General features: G+C 45.1%; 1 protein-coding gene and 2 long non-coding RNA genes across 3 annotated transcripts in view; 2 read left to right on the top strand and 1 right to left on the bottom strand.

The window, feature by feature from the left end:
- Positions 1-542: 542 nt before the first annotated feature.
- LOC135411288 (uncharacterized) lies at positions 543-5,439 on the top strand. The gene is made up of 2 exons (XR_010429076.1): positions 543-2,807; positions 4,855-5,439. It is a non-coding gene; the product is annotated as an uncharacterized LOC135411288 (long non-coding RNA).
- A 9,540-nt stretch (positions 5,440-14,979) lies between these two features.
- Positions 14,980-15,875, bottom strand: LOC135411287 (uncharacterized). Its single transcript, XR_010429075.1, has 2 exons — positions 15,786-15,875; positions 14,980-15,687 (listed from the first exon to the last, which is right to left on the bottom strand). It is a non-coding gene; the product is annotated as an uncharacterized LOC135411287 (long non-coding RNA).
- The window catches only part of KIF26B (kinesin family member 26B), a 290,490-nt gene continuing 286,956 nt past the window's right edge, over positions 15,866-19,399 (top strand). The window contains exons 1-2 of the mRNA XM_064648644.1: positions 15,866-15,996; positions 16,239-16,640. Coding sequence (XP_064504714.1) covers positions 15,934-15,996; positions 16,239-16,640 — 465 coding nt within the window. The 5' untranslated portion in view covers positions 15,866-15,933. The remainder of the gene's footprint in view (positions 15,997-16,238; positions 16,641-19,399) is intronic.

Here is a 19,399-nt window from a genome sequence, read left to right as displayed (position 1 = left end):
ACACCTTTTTGCATGGTGAAATTGTACTCAATATTGCAGAGAAAAAACTAAAAAAAACCCCCCTACTGTAGCCACTTTTGGTCTGCAGTCATTGCCTTGAGAAGCAATGCCATTCTTCAGAGCTCCCCAAATAGAGAGGGGCATGGAAATTCAGCTCAAATTTAATGGAAAACCGAGAACCTGTCTCTAGTTCTTTGGGCATTGTCAAGGTTGTAGAGATAGTTTGTTATGCTAAATATGATGTTCTACCGTCTTCGAGATCAGTAGGGGAGAACTTTCTGTAGGAATTTGTATAACCAGGAGTGGGAAGAAGACCACTCTAAATACAGGGCCCTTGACTTGACTGATTCCAACAAAGAAAAAAGGAAAGAAAGAAGGAAAGAAGAAAAGAAGGCAAGAAAAAAGGCAAGAGGGAAGGAAAGAAGGAAAGAGGGAAAGAAAGAAAAGAAGAGCAAGAGAGAGAAAGGAAGAGAGACAGAGAAAGAGAAAGAAAGAGAGAGAAAGAAAGAGAAAAAGAGAGAAAGAAAGAGAAAGAGAGAAAGAGAAAAAGAAAGAGAAAGAAAGAGAAAAAGAAAGAGAAAAAGAAAGAGAGAAAGAAAGAGAAAGAGAGAGAAAGAAAGAGAGAAAGAAAGAGATAGAAAAAAGAGAGCAAAAGAAAAAGAAAGAAAGAAAGAAAAAAATAAGAGCCACAGTTTGTTGACTTTCAAATGTTGTAAGACATGTCTATTTGCTTAGGATACCTATTATTCAGTTTACAGAGACTGGCCTGAGCCTGAGGTTCAGCTGTGTGAATGCAGTTTGTTTTCATTGCTAGTCTCCTCTGGCACCTCCTCATTGGGAGGCACAATGCAGTTCTGCTCTCTTTCACCTTTTATTACAGTAGCCCTCTGAAGCTCAAATCAGGAAGAGTGTGTGCTCTAAAAAAACCCCAACTATCTAATCTAAGAACATCTATCATGAGAAGCAGGGGACACACAGCAAAAAACCAGTTACATACTCTTTTTATAGCTATTTAATTACAGTGTTTTACAGTTTATATAAATACGCTGTGAGTTTCCTCTGCTGTTCTTTTGCCAAGACAGGTTTCTTTTTGATGTCATGCCAGAGTACATATCCTGAAAGCATCTGTAGAAATGCACTGGAAACAGAGGTAAAAGAAAGAAAGAATATAAGCATTAGTTTTACAGGAATGTGAAAAAAGAGGTTCTTCCTCTTATTTCCTATTAGCATGTGCAGTTGGGTTTTCAGGAAGGTGTTCTCACAAAAATCTTGTGGCTCCCGTGGGTAGAACTGAGTGGCCATGAAGAAAGCAGTACATGGAAATGTGTCCTTTGGATTTTCTCATATAAAGGGCTGAAACTTCTTTTTCCATCTTTAAAACCATAAAGGGATGCAATGTCTTTTGGCAATATGAAATGCGCTTGTTGGTGACATCTCTGCTTTCCTCTTCAGAAATGTACCACCTCTTTAGCATAATATAGTGGATTAGTTGGAGCAGGGCATCTTTCCCCATAACTTAGTCTTTAAAACAGCTAAATGAACACCAGAGACAGTAACAGACACTGCAAAGTTTAAAAAATAAAAAAGGTAAGAGATAAATCTCTTCATATGGATTTTTCTAATTGCCAAGGGTGTGTGTTCTATCTGGCAGAGATGATTTAGCAATACCCACCAAGAGGATGAGTTCAAGTGTCAGAAAGGAGTAACGATAACTCTTCTTTTGGATAGGTTGTCAGAATTTTAACAAGCACCATCAACTTTCTCTGTAGCATCCTTATTTCAAAATCTGGCCACTTGGCATTGGGGGGAAAGGACAATTTAAATATTCTGAGAATAGTCTATACCCACAGATATTAGTGCCTAATTGTGGAAGAACACAGTCCCTATGTAAGCCATGCTAGCTGGCCTTCAATAGCCAGAAACTGTTGCTCCCATGGGAGGCAATGTCAGCTGGAAACATACAGCTATAAAATGAAGAGAAAGTCTGTTCTTCTGTTTCCTTGGTTTAACACAGAAGTTGATCATTGCTCACTCCCTGCCTGTTCTCACTGGAGAATCAAGGCTTTACAGTGATACAGTCACAAGGGGAAATGCTGAACGATAAACTGCAGACATTTGGGACAAACATAGAATTACAAAAGATTACCTACAAGTAGAGATGTTGAACCCATACACCTTTTACATGCAATGTTCATACCCAAGATAGCTAATGTCAATTGTGCTATTATATGCTTACAAAAAGGTGAGCCCAGGAAACACATTTGAATTCACAGAAAAAACACACAAATAAAGATGGAAAGTAAAGTCCCATTCAGTGACCAGGGCTTGCCAAACTCAGTTCCTACAAAATGGGAAGAACCAAAACCTGCATTCAAAGACTGAGGGACACAGTGAAACAGTGGCTGCCTGGGCTAATATGACAACTTCAGGAGATAAATAACCATGGAAACCTCAGTAAAATGAATGCATCTTCAATGAAATTAAGCAGAGAAAGGAAGAAATGGTAACTGGAGAATCCTTCAGAAGCAAAAATACATGTATTTCCTTCCCCAGAGGTGCTTGTGGTACAAACAGGTTTTATTTTTAAACAGTGTATGTTCTCACTGGCATTTATGAGAAACTATTTGGTGCAAAGACTTTGTAATTTCTCTTTTATAGAGTTGCCACATTTCTGCATGTATGAAGGCCTTGATTTTAAAAGCTCTTGGACAAACTCATACTCAGTTTTTGTTTAAACAAGAAATAAGAAATAATCTACCTTCCTCACTTCTGTCAATAGCTTCAAAAATAATAAACCCCATCGAAAAGTAAGTAGCTCTGGAAGACTACACCATGCCTTTGTAATTCATATTTAATGTGTGCTATACTGGCCCTTGTTGGAGGCCAGCTTCTGATTGGTGCTATTCAAATATGATTTTTATTTCTATACTCAGTGGACCTCATATATTCATTTCTATACTCTATATACCTCATAGACTCAGTTTGGTCTGTGAGGTGCACTGTTAGAAACTGCATGTAAATAATGGTGGGGAAAAGACCAGCTCTCTGCATCAGCTAATGAATATGGCTCAGGGAGCAAGAGAAGAAACAATGCATTCACTACTGCTAAAATTTAACTATGTAACTTACCTTTCGGCAATAAAAATTCATAACAAGGACAATAAAAATGGCAACAGAGGAACATTTTCCCCCTTTCTCTATTGTTGTTTGTCTAGCACTCATGTGCACCGAGCCAAGACCAGCAAGTTCACTTTCCTTTTGTTATGCTCTGAACCAGATATAAACTGTAAGGTAAAACTCTTGCACTAAACTTCTGCTCTGTTGATGAAATCTTTAAGCCTTACAATATTTGTTTAAGAACAACAGATAAAATTCTGTTTGCAGGGCATTTTTCAGGTAGTGGGTGGACTAAATAAATTTGTTCAGAAATGACTGCCTTCAGCCCCTGCTGATCAATGAGTGTTCCTCTGAACAGCGACATTTACAAACCGTCGCTGTTCCCCATCTAGGGAGAAAGCCTTGCTCTGTCCCTTTATTGTCCCATGTCAAAGAAATGACATTAATGACAAGCTAAGTTGCAGAAAGTCACAATTGTCTCACTTAGGATTGTAAAAATAGAATAAACTCTCCACATTCATTCCCGCGTTACTACCAATAACATCATTAATCTACTACAACAATCCATAAGGGGATGGCTTTACTGTCTATTAAGTGTCCATTTCATGGAGATGGTACAGTTTTTCATTATCCTTGCCCCTCATACTGAGGGTATTTACCTCATACCTTGGCACAGATGTGCCTCTGGAGATGCCAGTGAGGGGTCTCAAAATTCCAATCTCCCAGCTCTTCATCAGAGGGGCTCACAATTTACTTGATTATATATAGTCAGCAAAATCTGTATCTTCTGTGTTCCCATCATAGACTCTATTTTCATATAAATCTGAAGTCAACTGGTTATATCCCCATATAGGGTCACTGTATGTTGAGAAGAAATCTGTCTCTTTGAAAAGTGTGTATAACTGGTCTACATGTACTGTGTCTGATTTGTACAATTAAGTTCTTTCTGGCCCACTGATACCTGTACAGTTAAATGCATAATTAGGCTGTTCTGAAGGGACCTGTATACAGTGCAGTAGAGGAAAAGTACCTACACAATTTTAGTTGTTGTATGTCTAATCAACATCCATGTGCACAAGTGCAAATTACAGGGACCATAAGGTGTTTAGCTTGGAGCCCAATCTAATGTGTTGTTGTAAAGTCTGTGCCTTAGAGTTTACTGGAGGCAAACCAGGGGAACACGGTTAACCTATCCAATTTCATGGGATTGTGTAGATCTCTCACTGTTCTAGAAACTGCAACTCTTAGTATTTCCTTTGAGTTCTCTGTGCCTATTTTGATTCTTGGAACGTGTCAGACATATGCTGCTGGGGAACAAATAGTGCCAAACTGCTTTCTCATCTTCTCCTACCTGTCCTCACACCATTGCATCCAAAAACCATAATTATTTCCTACACTGAAAGTTCAGGGAGCAAGCTGAGCTGCTTTCAGCAGTACTTAGATGGGTCAAAAGTTCACATGGAAGAGTGTACTTTGATTGCCACCTTCCTCCTCCTGGAGAGAATGCCTCATTCTGCAGTGTTTTGGTGGCATCAAGCAGCATACTTTGGATGCCTGCTACTTACGGAAATCTGTAGATTGGCCATGCACTGCTATATGCACAGATTAGAAATTGTTTCCATTTTTGCAGAACAGTCCTTCAACTACGCATTAATTTGGGCTCCATGTTCTGCTTTCTTCCATGGTCTGTATTTGCCAATATGGTCCATGGGTCAAAGGAAGTTATTTCTTTGTTAGCAGAGTTTGTTAAGTTGGATTCTTCCCCTTACTGACATCTTCAAGACCCTGAAGAGAAGTTGAGACTGAGAAGGTAGCCTGGAACCATTCTTGGAACAGATGTGATGTCAAAGTGCACCAGCAAACAAGTCTCATTAAGATGCCTCATCCTGGCACCAACTACTTGGCAGGTATCATGAATAAGAGAATGCAGGCCCTGTTAAAATTTAAAGAACTTCTTAACCTGGTTGAAGAAGGCATTCAGAAGAATTTTAGGATTAGTCTTGTGCTTCATGAAAAAAAAGTCTTTGTGGTTGTGATGTATGCAGGTTATCCTCATTTATCAAGACAAGAGCTATAAGGTTCCTGCATTTTAAGGATTGCTATTATCAGTATTCCATGTGGCTAAATCTTGAAGAGCAATCGTGAATATACAGGATGTTGAGTTTAGTTAGAAAACTAAATTCATTTATGTAATCCACTAAAACCCACCTCCTTGGCCTGCTTGGTCAAAGGAATGAGTTGACCATTATTCAAGACTGGTTTTACAGGACCATTGCTGGTAATGCTTATGAGACATATAAAATAAATATCTATAGATAAGTATCTATAATGATTTCTTGCTTCACTTCCTAAAGTTTTGGTATCTCCTTAGTAAGTCTGAATGCAACTCTAGTGACTAATTAACACCAGTTTTGTTTCACTAGTATGCTATAAACAAGTGTCCAGGCAGGCAGGCAGCCTTTAAACAGTTCAGCTTAGGAGGAGACACGGTTATTTTTCTTTCAACACAGAAAATGGTAAACACATACCTACTCAACCTTTGCCAGACTCCTGAATGTTTTCAGGACCTTCACCTGAAGAAGCATACAAGATTGTAGCCTTCATTTTATTGCTATTTACATGGCAATTAGTAATCCTAAAGTCACCACGTGGCCCTGGCTGCCCATTCTTTTCCAGATGGACTTGAATTATATGTAGCAATTTTTTTCTGCCTAGTTTCTCAGAGACTCATGCAACAAAGATTCTTCAACTCATGTGGACCCCCCATTTACTAGTTAGAATCTGTGCAGCTTCCTAAAACACTTCCTTAAAAGGTTCTAACCTTCCTTTTGAAGTCTATGAAAAATTGTGTCCAGTCAAGCATGTGAAAGAACATGAAGAACTGGACAAACCTGACATATACAGGAAAAAAGGTAAGTCAACTCATCTATACTTGCTAGACAAATATATTTGCATTCCCAATAGTTCTGAGAACCACCTTCATGAGACATCAAGGTGAGATCAGGATGACTGTCTTGACAGGAGAACCCACGCAGGTTCTCCAAATGCCGTGTGGCATCTAATAGGAGAGTTTCAACTTTAGACATTTTGACAATACTCTTACTGGTCCCTCTGGAGCTTTCTCCATACTTTTTAGCAACAAAAATGTTTTCTCTGTGATAAATTCTCAGCTTGAAGCCAAATAAGATGAAAATTCTTTGAATGATACAACCTTACACATATTTCTCCCTAGAGAGTGATCCTTGCATCAGCTGTCATCCCTACCCTGAGGCAGAGTGAAGCTTTTTTGAGGAAAAAAAGTCGGAACCACTGAACTTCTTTTCCTGTTTTAAGCAGGCCTAACATGCTACAGGAACACTCAGTTTTTCTTAAGATCTTCCACTCAACGGTACTGGTTCATTTATTTATTTGTGTGCAAACAACCCTAAAAGAACACACCTCCCAGGTTTGCAGTGTCTCCTCCAACTAGCAAAGCATCATCCTCACACAGACTAAAGTGTAAATAACATGGCAGCAACAACACCAGCCTCCCACTGCCAACAAGAACACAGATCAATACAAAATCACCAGATCCTTTGGGATCCAAAAGGCACCCTTTCCTCAGGTTGCCTCCCCAGCCCCACTTTGTTCCCATTAGCGGACAACAACAGCTGCTCCAAGCAGTGTGGAAGGGCTCCTGTACACATTCACAAATACAGAGATTTGCCATCTCCAGGGCACAGATTCCAGCTATTTTGCACCAAAACTTTGTTTCAATTTGCAGTCTCATTAAAGAAGTAACTGGATGAACATACTGGCACTCAAGGCTTCTCAGTAAAATTATTAACTTATTATTGATTTAATTAATAATTAAAATTATTAACAAGTGCCCTCACCTAGCAATGTTCATCCCAGAATATTAGTCCATACTTTCAGATGGGACCAGCCTCAGCTGTCACTGCAGCCCACCCCATTTTTCTAATACCTGACTGCTGCCCAAAACTCCTTGACCACAGAATGGCAGTGTCACTCACGTACAGCACCAGACACTTTCCAGGCTCTCACCCTGTCTGTACTAGGAGATTTGGACCAAATCCATTACTCTAAATTGATATTGTTGCATTATTGCAGATCAGGCATCATGTAATAGATACAGTGGTGAGGCTAGCACTGGTTAATATGCTCAATAAGGCTAATTTCATGGGTGAACATATCTTCAGTATGGACAAGACTAAACAACCAAATTAAAATGTAGGCGATCATTAATACTTTAAAGCCTTATCTATGCATACAGGGACATCCTGATGGGTCTGAAGAGAGGGAAACCTCTGGGAAAGAGGCAGTGGGGAGCAGTGCCATCAGACTAAGAGTGCTAACCTTCTCTTCCAGCAGCACAGTTCTTTATAAAGTATTCATCTTTCTTCAGTGCAGTTATGGTTGTGTGCTGGTTTTGCCTGGGGTAGAGTTAATTTTCTTCATAGTAGCTGGTATGGGACTATATTTTTGTTTGTGATGAAAATATTGTTAATGACAATGTTTTAGTTACTGCTGACCTGTGCTTACACAGAACCAAGGCCTTTTCTGCTTTTCACACCACCCCACCAGTGGGTGGGCTGGGGGTGCACAAGAATTTGGGAGGGGTCACAACCAGGACGGCTGACCCCAACTGACCTAAGGGGTGTCCCATACCATATCTGTCACATTCAGCATAAAAGGTGGGGGAAGGTTGCCAAGGGCCCCACTGCTCAGGGACTGGCTGGGCATCAGTTAGTTGGTGGTGAGCAATTGTTTTCATTTGCATCACTTGTCTTCCCTATTTTTTTTCTTTTTTTCCTTTTCAATACAAATTTGTATTATCGCCATATTTTATTTTATCTCAATTATTAAACTGTTCTTATCTCAACCCGTGAGTTTTCTCACTTTTACGTTTCCAATTCTCTTCCCCATGCTGCTGAGGACGGAGTGAGCAAGTGGCCTTGCAATGCTTAGTTGTCGGATGGGGTTAAACCACGATGGGCTGTTAGGTTAAGCTGGCTTTTTCAAATGGATGCATCTTTATGTCTGAACACTGCTGCCAGCTTAAAGCTGGCGCTCTCCAGTTCAACTTGCACCTGCTCGCACGGGTGGAAGCTAAATGGGTGTAACTAGTAAAAGGGGCTTTAAATTCATATAAATAACCATCCAGGTCATGCTGATTTAATTAAGGCAATTCAACTTAATTTAAAACTGGTAAAACTTCCACAAGCAGACAAGCCCTGTCTACAGATTAGACCTACTTCTGCTGGATTTGGTGACATGCAGTAATGCATTCCACACTGCCAAAGCTTTCCGGCAGGAAGAAATGCCCATCAGTTTCTGCCAGTCCACCTCTGAAGCTGTGTTTGTGTTGATAGCTTCCAAGACATGGGATTGTTTTCTCTCTGTCATGGTGTTTAACAGAATAGTTATGGATCAGAAAAGAGCTACATCATTAAGGCAGCGGGTGGGGATATGCTGCTGAGCACAGCTGCCCCTTGCTTGTGTTGCTTCCAGGGATAGAGCACAGCTTGAGGGGACAGACAGAGACTTTCCTAGAGCTGTGAGTATGCATGCCCTGAAACTGGGTAGCAATACTTTACCCCAGCCTGCCTGGGCCTACAGACAGGCTTCCGGAGTCAGTTCGCCACACTGACATCTGTGCTCAGAGACAAGACTGCTCATTTGTTTAAACCTGAAAGAAGTTCCTGTGCAAACCATGCTCACCTGGAGCACTGGCTTCACGGTGTCCCTCTGAGGAACAGGTATGCCTTACTCATCCCCTGCTCTCCAGAGCTGTGCTGCCAGATCTGAACATCCCTTGATGGGCAAACACAGAAACTGAACTCATTTGGGTCTAGTCATGAATCCTCCTGGACTTCCTCACTTGGTTATTCATGCAGTCAGAGCAGGAGAGCATGAATACACTAGAGAAAAACTCTTTGCAGTGGACAGGGAAGGGCAAAAAGAGCAGCTCTGTACCTTTCCAAGCCACTGACTTGCATCCATAGGAGATGCGAGGTCTAGCCATGGCTCTGCCTCCCCAGCTGCCAGTGAGCAGATGAAGAGAGGGATACAGGAACCAAACTGTGTCTCTCAAGGCAATGTGAAACTAGGGGCAGGTAACAAAGAGGTTTGAGGGAAATGGTAGGCAGATAAGCCAGTCATCAGCTCTCTGGAGTTGCTTCATAAAGAATACAAAGTGTGGAATGATGTACAGCAAAGAGAAAAATGATGTACAGCAAAGAATTTTTTGGAAATCTGCATGCTCTAAAGTTCACTTTTAACCCTAACTTGGTGATAAAAGAAATGTATGAAATGTTTGAAAAGGAGTTGAAAAAGGGTTACAGATGAAGCAGATGCTCACAGATCTGGAGTGCCTACTGTTATAAAAATCTCAGGAACATACCACGGTGAGACCTCTGACGTAGTACATACATTATCATGAATGTAATTCTTTGTTGCTTGAGCAATGAGTTGAATTAGCTCACCTCAGATGAGCTGAGGGGCAGAAAAGAAATGCCTGCTGCCTTCTATATCATGTTTTGTTCAAGGCATTTACACATTCAAGGCTATGATAAACTATTGCCTATGATGCCAGATCTGTTGTTGCTCTGCGCTGCTATAAATTACTCCTGCAGAAAGAAAGGATGCAGCATAAAAATGCAACGATATAAATGCTTCACTGTTTGTTTCTCAGGGCTGCCTGTTCACTTTGCTGCGTTGTCTCCACTTAGCTCCTTCCACACCATCTGCACTGCTCGCCTGTCTCCCTGGCTCCTAGGGTGAAGCAGGCACACACGCTGGCTTTGTGCTTGCTATCCTTCAGCAGCCACTTCTCCTGTTTTCTAGCTTTGGCACATGCTGGCCTATGTTCCTCCTGTTAATGCTGTTATTTGCTAATACCATTAATACCATCTTCTCCCCTTTTCTATCCAAAGATGATTACTGAGAATAATTCCTTTGGAAGACAAGATTTTCCTCTGCCCCTGATGTAGTTAGGAGGTTCTTTGAAGAACATTTAAAGGAAAGCCTTTGCCCTCTAATATCTCCAGCCATGTCTTTGTGCTCAGGTAAAAGTGCTAGCAGTATTCCAGAGCCAGGCCCTGGCAGTTCAGGAGGCCCACAGGGGCAACCAAGGTTTCTAGACAAGAAGCAGCCTGTATCTTTCCCCACTAGAGCCTGTGACTGGCTGTTGGTACTCCAATAGTTTCTTGCTCTGTTGCTGTTCCATGTAATATCTGCACTGCTAGGGCTTGGTGCTTTGGGATTCACAGGTATTCCCCCCTTTGTTCATTTTTCAGGCTTGTCTTTAGTTCTGGAGTTGCAATAAATGCTCATTGTGCCTGAGAAACAGAAAATGAGATTCTGTCAAATTTCAGTATTTGAATTTATGAACTTAACCAAAATTGGCTGCAGACTTGTCATTGCAATGAATCCTGCTGCATAAAATGCCTGCAGACTTCTTCATGCAACCCTGCTGTGTGAGCATATGTATATGCGTGACACCGCATCCTTTAGTACTTATGAAAAACATACCAATATTGTATAAATAAGTAGACATTGATTTTTGCTAAGAACATAAAGATTTATGGAAGTAGGCAGTGCTGTGTGGCAGAAACTGCGACAGCAGTTTCTAGAAAAATCTATAAAATATTTTACATTTGAGATATAGAAAAAAATGCCATTAAAAATGAATCCAAATAGACAGGTCCCTTTGTGGAAAATAGATTGTTTCTGGTAGTGGGCAAGGGTAAGTTTTAAAGGCAACTGGTTTACAACAAATGAAACTCTTTGTCCAAATTTGAACACAAATGGCTTCCTTTTAGATTCTGGAGATTTTCAAGGAGGATCTCAGTGGAGCAAGAAGAGTACAGGCTAAACAGCTGCACAATGGCCCTGAGGCAAAAAAATATAAAGTAAGCAAATAGAGAGATGTACCCCTGTCAGGCAGACAGTAAAACTGTGCTGTTGTTTCAAGGTGGAAAAATTACATTCAAAGTTGACTGATTCAGGTCTGCTGGTAACAGCAATAAGTAGAAGCTGTAATAAGGACCATGTAGAGGGTTCCCTGTCCATGATACACCATCCAGACCGAGGGATTGTAGCAGTGACTGAGAAGTACATGTATTCCAGTGTCAGTCCACTTTTACACTGACACACAAGGTAAATCTTGGGACTGATTTAGAAATTGTGCTACAGCAAACACTTCAGCAGTCAGCTCATACAGAGGAAATGCCCAGCCTTAATTCTCCATGACATCATGGTTAACAACTGTCAAGAGTAAGTAGAAAAACACAGTCCAGAAGCATAGTATATCCCAGATACTCTGGAAGGAACATAATCTACAATACCAGAAATACAAATGCAGTCCAAATAGCTGATTTCCTCCTATACTGCATGTATTCATAAACTCTGCAGAATACTTGGGCTGTGGCTATGTGTGTTTCTACTCATGTGTGGGCTATACAAAAGGATAAGGGACTTAATATGCTTGATGTGCTAGAGCTTTTTGCTGAAAAGGTCCTATACTTTGGGCAAGGGGAAGAGAACAAGAACTGGAATGGTTTTAGAGAAGAAGCATATCAAACGGGGAAAGTTCTGGTGATTTTGTTTGCAGCTCTTAATGATTAGCTGCTTCTATCTTTACAATTAATTCTTTGTCAGTATTACCAGGAATGCCTTCAATTTCCTCCCTGTCCCCCAACGGACTCCAGCTCATTAATATGCAGCTCTAAGCAAGTATTGAAGCTGTCGTGCATTTCAAATCTCCCCGAGGAAGCTTTTTAAAATTGTAAGTAAGACCTGATACCGAGACTTATTAGCACCAAACCTGGAAAAAAAGCTTCTGTGCAGGCAGCAATGACTCTTCAAGTTACAGTTGCTGTCACCTTTTTTTATCCTGAAATTTATTATAAATGTGAATACCTCAAAGGATTTCTTTGATGCAGCCAACATTTCCAACTCTCAGAAACTGCTGTTTGTGGATAGAACTGGGCTTGTGCCAGCATCTCAGATTTGAGTGCTGAAGCTGAACTTCTAGGTCAGATTTAATTGCACCCACACTGAGAAATACTCAGAAGGAATCCAATGAAGGTAGCAGAGGGATAGTACACCATGTCAAATGCACTGTGGTGGGATGGAGAAACTGGAAGTTTGTATACTTGCTAAAAGGCAGGTCATAACACTCCACAGATGTGTCAGATTTAGATCAAGATCAAAGTCCAGCCGCAATGTTTTGAGACCAGCTTTCGCTCAAAGCTCTGATACTTAAGCTTGCATCCAAGGTTTGGATCTTGTCCACTTACTTATGTCTGAACAGCTCCATTTTTTCAGCTCTGTCTTGAATTAAGAAGAACAATCAGTCTAACTTCTAAACTGCTAGCATAAATGATTTGCCAGGACTAAGGTGAAGGCAGACTCCCATGACTACAGTTACAGTAACAGAAGGAACGTGTAAACTTGAAATTGAGAGGTAGCTGTGGAGCTGCCTGCCATTGGCATGTTGGTGATTCTGCTAACTAATCATCTTTCATTAGTGACACATGGAGTGTGAGGTTTTGGTAAGAGGAAACTAAACCAACTTCCACATAAGGGAGCCTAAAGAGAGGGAGAAGGCCATTCTTCAACACTTCTCAGAGAGAAAGGTGTTATTCCAGAGAAAGGGTTCTTAGCAGAGCTTTTTGGTAGAGTGATACTATAGTGTCCCAAACATTGTCCAGCACAAAATAACTGGAAAGATTTTAGCAGCAAAATACCTCAAACTGGAATTTGGAATGTCCCTCAGCTTCCGAAAGTGTTCACAACTCAATAAAGCCTTTCTTGAATGACCCAAAATATCAGTAAATACTGACACCTGTCAGGAGGGAGAGCTGATCCAACAGAGCTATTGCCCAATAAAGCTGCAACACTGCAAGCTGCGAGAGATGCTCTTCTAATGCACCTTCTTAACAGTTCCCCCAAACCTGAGACATGAGGAAATGCAGGTTTGCTACTGAAACTCTTCAGGCTCAAACGACAATTTCATCACGTCCTGAGATCCCAATTTCCTGATTAGAGGTGTTCTTCATCCTCACCAGTCCTGACCCTACTTCTCCACTTCCAACCAAACTTAGCCATCAGCTACGGGCCGAGAAAGCCACCCTCCTCTAGAACCTGCTCTGTGTATGGGATCCACTCCTTTCCTGGTGGGCTACTCCATCTGCTCCAGTAGCCCTTCAGCCACGCTGCTGGCAGGCACCCAGGCTGCCGCTGCCTCCCAAAGACCTGGGTGTGAACCCATCTCCTTTGGGATGCTTGCTGCAGCCCTCACTCAGCCGGGCGGCCCTACACCTCCTAGGTGGAGTTCCGCCTCGGAAAAGGCACGCTGACAGCCCTTCGCAGCCGTGCCGAGGGGAGCCCCGGCCCGGCGGACACTCCCCTGAAGGAGGGTCCCGGTGCCGCCCCCTCCCCGCCCGTCTCCTCACGGCCGCCGGCAGAGGGCGCGCGCCGCCTGCCAACGCCGCGGGGCCGCGCCCGCCCCGCCCCGCCCCGCCCCGCCCCGCCCGGCTGCGGGGGTTGCGGGGGCTGCGGGGCCCGGGGGCGGCAGCGTTCCGGACCAGGATCCTGCCGCCGGAGCCGGGAAGGAGCGCAGCCGGTCAGCGCGCCTCGGCTCCCGCGGGGCGGTGCCCGCCCTCCGCGCTCCCCCAGCCCGGCAGCCGGGGGCCGCAGAGCCGCCGTGCGCCCCTGCCCCGCCAGCCCGCGGTCAGCGCTGCCGCACCGGGGTCCGCCCGCTGCCCCGACCTCCGGGTCTGTGGGGAGAGCGGAGGCCGGGGTGCCGGCCAACAGAGCCTCCCGGTCCCGCCCGGACCCAGCGCGCGGGTTGGAAGGGTCAGCCCACTCCTGCCCGCAGGATTGCCCGCGGGCACGGCGCTGCGCGCGGGGCGACGTCCCTGGCAGCACACGTGGTTAGGCAGGCAGAGCTGGCAGCTTGGGAATTGAAGGTCTGCCGAAAAACAAAGGAAATCTGCCAGCTCGCCACCAGAACTGCCGAGCCCAGAGAAGGAGCAGTTCCACACTGCAGTGCGAGCGGCCCCCCGTCAGCGCCGTGGGGCCAGCGGAGGCTGTACAGCTCTGCGCTGCTGCGGGCTCGTACGGCATTTCCCTGCCTTACCTTGTCATCCCTATCACGTCTGCCTCCAGAACAAACCACGGGATCTCTGCATGCGGATTTATGTGAAACCTATTCACATGCAACAGCAGCTGGGGTGCACCTCCTTTTGTTTGTTCAGCTTTTTGGGGTCACCTACGTAAACGCACAAGGCACTACCGATGTAGCCTGGCTATCTTGGATGGCATCACTTTTGTCAGCTTTAGATTAAAGCTTTCCTAACCGGATCAGGAATGGCTGTTCCACTCTTAGGCTGATAACACAGTGAAGTTAAAACACAGCAGAGCATCTTACACATCTTTACTATTGTCAGAGTATCTGTGAAGACAGACAAGGACTGGGAGATTCCTTGCTCAGTGATGCTGGTTTTGTTTCCTCACAGCTGTTATGGCCCAGGTACACTAGGGATGCAGGAAGGACGCATTTATATGGAAGTAACAATAGGAGGTTGGAAAGGTGGATGCAAGTCCCCTGTGTGTTCTGCCCTCTCATCTGCATCAACCTATCCATGTTATGACCCTATCAAGGGATCTGGCATTTAGCTCTTTATTGCCTCCATTTCTGAGAAAATGAGCAACTTCTTTTGAGAAGGAAGATTTATTAGAGGTGATTTTACTATCTACAGGATTTGAAATAAAAAAGGATATGTAACTAGATACACATGACCATCAAATAGAAATCATAATTAGAAGAGAAAGATTAATAGGGACACAAGTCTGTAGAATTTCATTGTTAAGAGATCAATTTATTATGCCCTTGACTGCAAGTTAAATTAATAACATTTAAAATTACAACAAGGAAAAGAAATGCCAGTGACTGTCATAAATACAGCTTGCTTTTCTTTCCTAGTTATTTAGGGAGGATTGGGAACACTTGTGAATAAAGCCTGAATAGAGGCAACTAACCAATAACTGCGGTGAAAGCAACAAGGTTTTCCCCCCGCACCCGCCCGCCTTTGCAAGAACGGGGGGAAATCACAGATGTCAATCAAGAAATACTGCAAAATAAAATGGACCCTCCCGTCAGCCGAGGCACCGCGCAGAGCAGCGGTGAGGCTCTGGCAGTCTGCTCACAGCCGCTAGCCCTGCAGCTCCGCCGCTGACCGGGGAGCGCACGGGGCTCCGCAGCCCGGGTCTTCCCTTCCCTCCCTTGCAAAACTGTCAGGCACAAATGGGCAGGAGGATATTGGTTGCAAGGGACGCGGAGGCTCCTCCCAGAGACTGGATCCCGATATTTTCGGAGGATTTCTTTTAACTCACTTACAAACCTGGGTGAAGGGAACAAGTTGCCGATATAGCGGAGGCGGAGAGAGCGGCTCCTACTCCTTCTTTCGCCTTCCTAGTGCTACCTTAGATGCTTCGCCTCACTTGCGGATAAGAGCTTGGCTGCCTGCCGGGGGATAGTTCCTGCTCTGGATGTTGCTGTTTCTGTGAAAACAAGGGTTGTAAGGGAATGAGAAGGAAGACAATGAAGAAAAACCGACCTAGAGAAAACCCCAGACCCAAGCGTTTTCCTGAGAACTGACGGGTGTTTTGGGGCTGAGTGATTCCGTCGGAGGCGGAGGAGGGAGCAAGCCTGCCCGCTCCGCGGGGGACTTCCCAGGACCGGCTATTCCCTTCGGATGCGGAGTGGGAAACCTGTAGGAAATTCTCCCGCCTCCCTACGAAGCCACCATGAATTCAGTGGCTGGAAATAAGGAGAGGATTGCGGTCACGGCTCGGAGCAGAAAATACGGGGTAAGTTGTCGGCGGAGGGGCGGCTCGGAGCGGTGGCCGCCGCCGTGCTGGGGCTCCCGCGCCTGTCGCCCGCTGGCTGCCGGCCATCGCCCTCCGGCCCCGCGCAAGTTCCGCGGTGCGGGGCGGCAGAGGCTCCGGGCGGGGGAGGCGCGGGGACCGCCGCAGGCGCGGAGCGTCCGAGCGAAACTTGGCGGCGCCGCTGGGCCTCCCTGCCTGACCCGCTGCTCCTTCTCCCGCTCCAGGTGACCGACCCCTGCTCCCCCACCAAGCCCGCCGCTCCCTTCTCCCCCGAGAGCTGGTACCGGAAGGCGTATGAGGAGTCCCGGGCGGGCAGTCGCCCGGCGCCGGAGGGAGCCGGCTCTGCCCTGGGCTCCTCCGGCACCCCATCCCCAGGCTCCGGCACATCCTCGCCGGGCTCCTTCACCGGCTCGCCGGGACCCGCCTCGCCCGGCATCGGCACCAGCTCCCCCGGCTCGCTGGGCGGCTCGCCGGGCTTCGGCACCGGCTCGCCGGGCTCCGGCAGCGGCGGCGGCTCCTCGCCGGGCTCGGACCGCGGCGTCTGGTGCGAGCACTGCAACGCCCGCCTGGCGGAGCTGAAGAGGCAGGCGCTGAAGCTCCTCATCCCCGGGCCCGTCAGCAGCAAGGTGAGCGCAGGGCCGAGGGGAGCGGGGCATCCCTGTGCCCGGAGCAGCCTCCAGCAGCCGCTGGGGCTGTCGGCCATCTGGGCTCCCCTCTAACGGCGTCACCGCTGAGCGCTTTGGGTTTATTTGTGTTCTCCCCTTCTTGGTCTTGTTCCCTTTTCCCATCCCTTCCTACTGCTTCGTGTGGAGCAGGGTGCCTCTGTCTCCGGAGGGCTGCCAGGCTTCCGGGGGCATCTGTGATGGTCCCTGCAGCTCGTTTCTTGCCTCCCTCTTTCATTGCACTGGTAGTGGTTTTGTGTTATTTCCTGCGTGCTTGTTTTTTTTCCTAGCGGGGCGGTAAGGGAGTCATTGGCCCCTTCCCTTTCTGCTATCTTTGATCCCTACAGGATGGATTTACAAAATACCCTGAGACTCGGCAGCCAAGTTAGTGGTGAGGTGTGTATGTATGGTCTGGTGCCAATGGTCTCTACTTCCATTGAGGGAGAGACCCTCCTGTAGCTCTGGGTTCAGATGAGGCAGTGAAATGCTATGTGAGCCCAAAGGTCACCCAGGGAGGCTGTGGAAGACCATGGCATTGAACCCAGCTCTCCCAGGTGTCATTAAAGAAGGATAACTTGCTGATGCTTCTCTGTTTATAGAGAAGTGCTGAATTTTTTTCTTTGTTTCGTTTTTTATTCTTAAGGGGACTTGAAAATACTTAAAGCTGGTGGACACTGAGCACTGGGTTTAATAATCCTGTGTCTAAAGAGGATGTAAGCATTTCTGATATTTGGCACCAGGTTTTAAGAACTGGCTGATCCTGAATAGAGCTGGAAGTCTGCTTTCTGCCTCTGTTGGAGAATTTGGTACCTCCAAAGGTATACTCTGAAATTCCCAGGGGTTTTTTTTGACACTGTTTTTTTGGTTTCCCTGTTTGTTACATAGAAAGATTAAGGCTAACAGCCCTAAACGAGTGTCCAGCAGCCCTTGGCTGACCTCATGCTACCAAAATAGTAAGCACCGGGTTCCTCCATAGCAACCCTGTGAGTGTTGCATTGTGAATGGGTCTACAGCTGCTGGAATGTAGTACAATACAATTTTGTTTGCCCTGTTGGGTCCAGGTACTATCAAATGATAATATTTACTCTTCCACTTCAAAGAGTTTTCATTAGTGGTTACAATAAAGAGGTATCGTGGAAAAGAGCCGACTGCTGAGAAAGGATCCCTGGTATTGCTGTTGTGTTGTACTCTCCATTATTTATTTATGTGCTTTTGAGAGGGAGTTGGTGCTCTCATGAACAAAAGACTCAAGGACTGGTTACCTTGTCTCAAGAGCTGACTTCACTGGATTATTCATGAAAAGGGAAAGGTAGAACCACCAAAATTAATAGCAAATTTAACCATTAGTACATGGTTGATCAACTGTAAAGTGTCCCTGTACAGAAACCTTCACAAATTTCAGGCTGTGTGATTTGGCAGTGATTACCAGCTGTGAACGTGGGTGGGAAATTACTGATACCCATATGGGAGCCACCAGAATAACAGAGATTAGGGGTGGAGGGGAGGATAAAACTAACATAAAGTCACAGTGTTTAAATAGAAATTTTCTGGTCATGCAAGGGTTTGCACAGTGTTCCCTTATTGCAGTAGTGGTTGACATAGCCTTCCTGAGATGTTACCCTTGTATTACTATTGTTATTTGTTCTGTTGTTCACTAAGTTTAGCTGATGCTGTTGTACAGGCTAGTCTTCATTTGTATGAGTAGTAAACCTTACTTATCTATTTTAGCCACCCTAACCTATTTTTTTTTTTTTATTCTTATACCTCCTTTCCAAACCTTCCAGTTCTATAGGAAGGTTGCTATCCAACTATTGCTATCCAACCTGTGCACTTAGAGGCAAGGATGGAGGCACAAGTAAGGTGTTCTTTGTGGGCTGTGGTGACCCTCTGCCCTGTTTGCTATGCTCAGTTGTACTTGCAGGCTCAGTTCTGTTGAGATACTCCAGCCTTTTGCATACAGTTCTTTTCTGTGCATAGGTGCTACTGGCTCTGACTGTTTGCTGAACTACCCCTTTCTCTCATCCTTTCTGGCTTATTTGTGACTCCTCAGAACCTTCTCGCCTTGCGATTTTTTTGCCTTCAGCAGTTGCTGCCCAGCAGAGTGAAGCTTTGGCCTAGGTGGTGTGAGATACAAACATCATGGCTAGTGCCATTGATTTCTTTGGACCAGCTATGTTGGTCTTGCAAGTTTGTTTTTGCTGGTATCATTGGGTAGCTTTTTCAGTGTCTGCTTTGGGGAAAGTAAGGCACTGGCGTGGGCTTGGCCAGTTCAACCAGGGCCTGTGAGCTACCTTTGCAGGTGTGTGCCACAGTAACACAGTTGCCCTCGGAGGGCAAGATGTAGAGGGTCTCTCAAGAATGTGAAAATCTGTCTGTATCTGGGGAGAACTTGGGTTTGGTTTGGGTTAAGGCAGGACTCTACTACACTGTGTTCAGTGAAGCTGGCATTTTTTAGGGTCCTGTGAGGTGTGCTCTTGATTGCTGCTATGGAAATAGGATTTTGTGTGTGGAATGGATCCTGCCACTTAGTTAAGTGGAAGAAGGAGCAGATCACATTCCTAATTCTGGGTATTCCTTCAGAACTTGCAAAGTGTCTTACAACTCAAGACTGTGGTGCCTATAGGACACAGCTAATTGACAATATGCCTTTATTAGAACAATTAAATGAAGCATTTAAAATGTATCTGCCATCATCTAGTCACCCAGATCTGACTTACATGTTT

This window comes from Pseudopipra pipra, chromosome 3 (genome assembly GCF_036250125.1).
Source record: "Pseudopipra pipra isolate bDixPip1 chromosome 3, bDixPip1.hap1, whole genome shotgun sequence".
NCBI lineage: Eukaryota > Metazoa > Chordata > Aves > Passeriformes > Pipridae > Pseudopipra > Pseudopipra pipra.
This window is presented reverse-complemented; position numbering and strand designations above follow the sequence as displayed.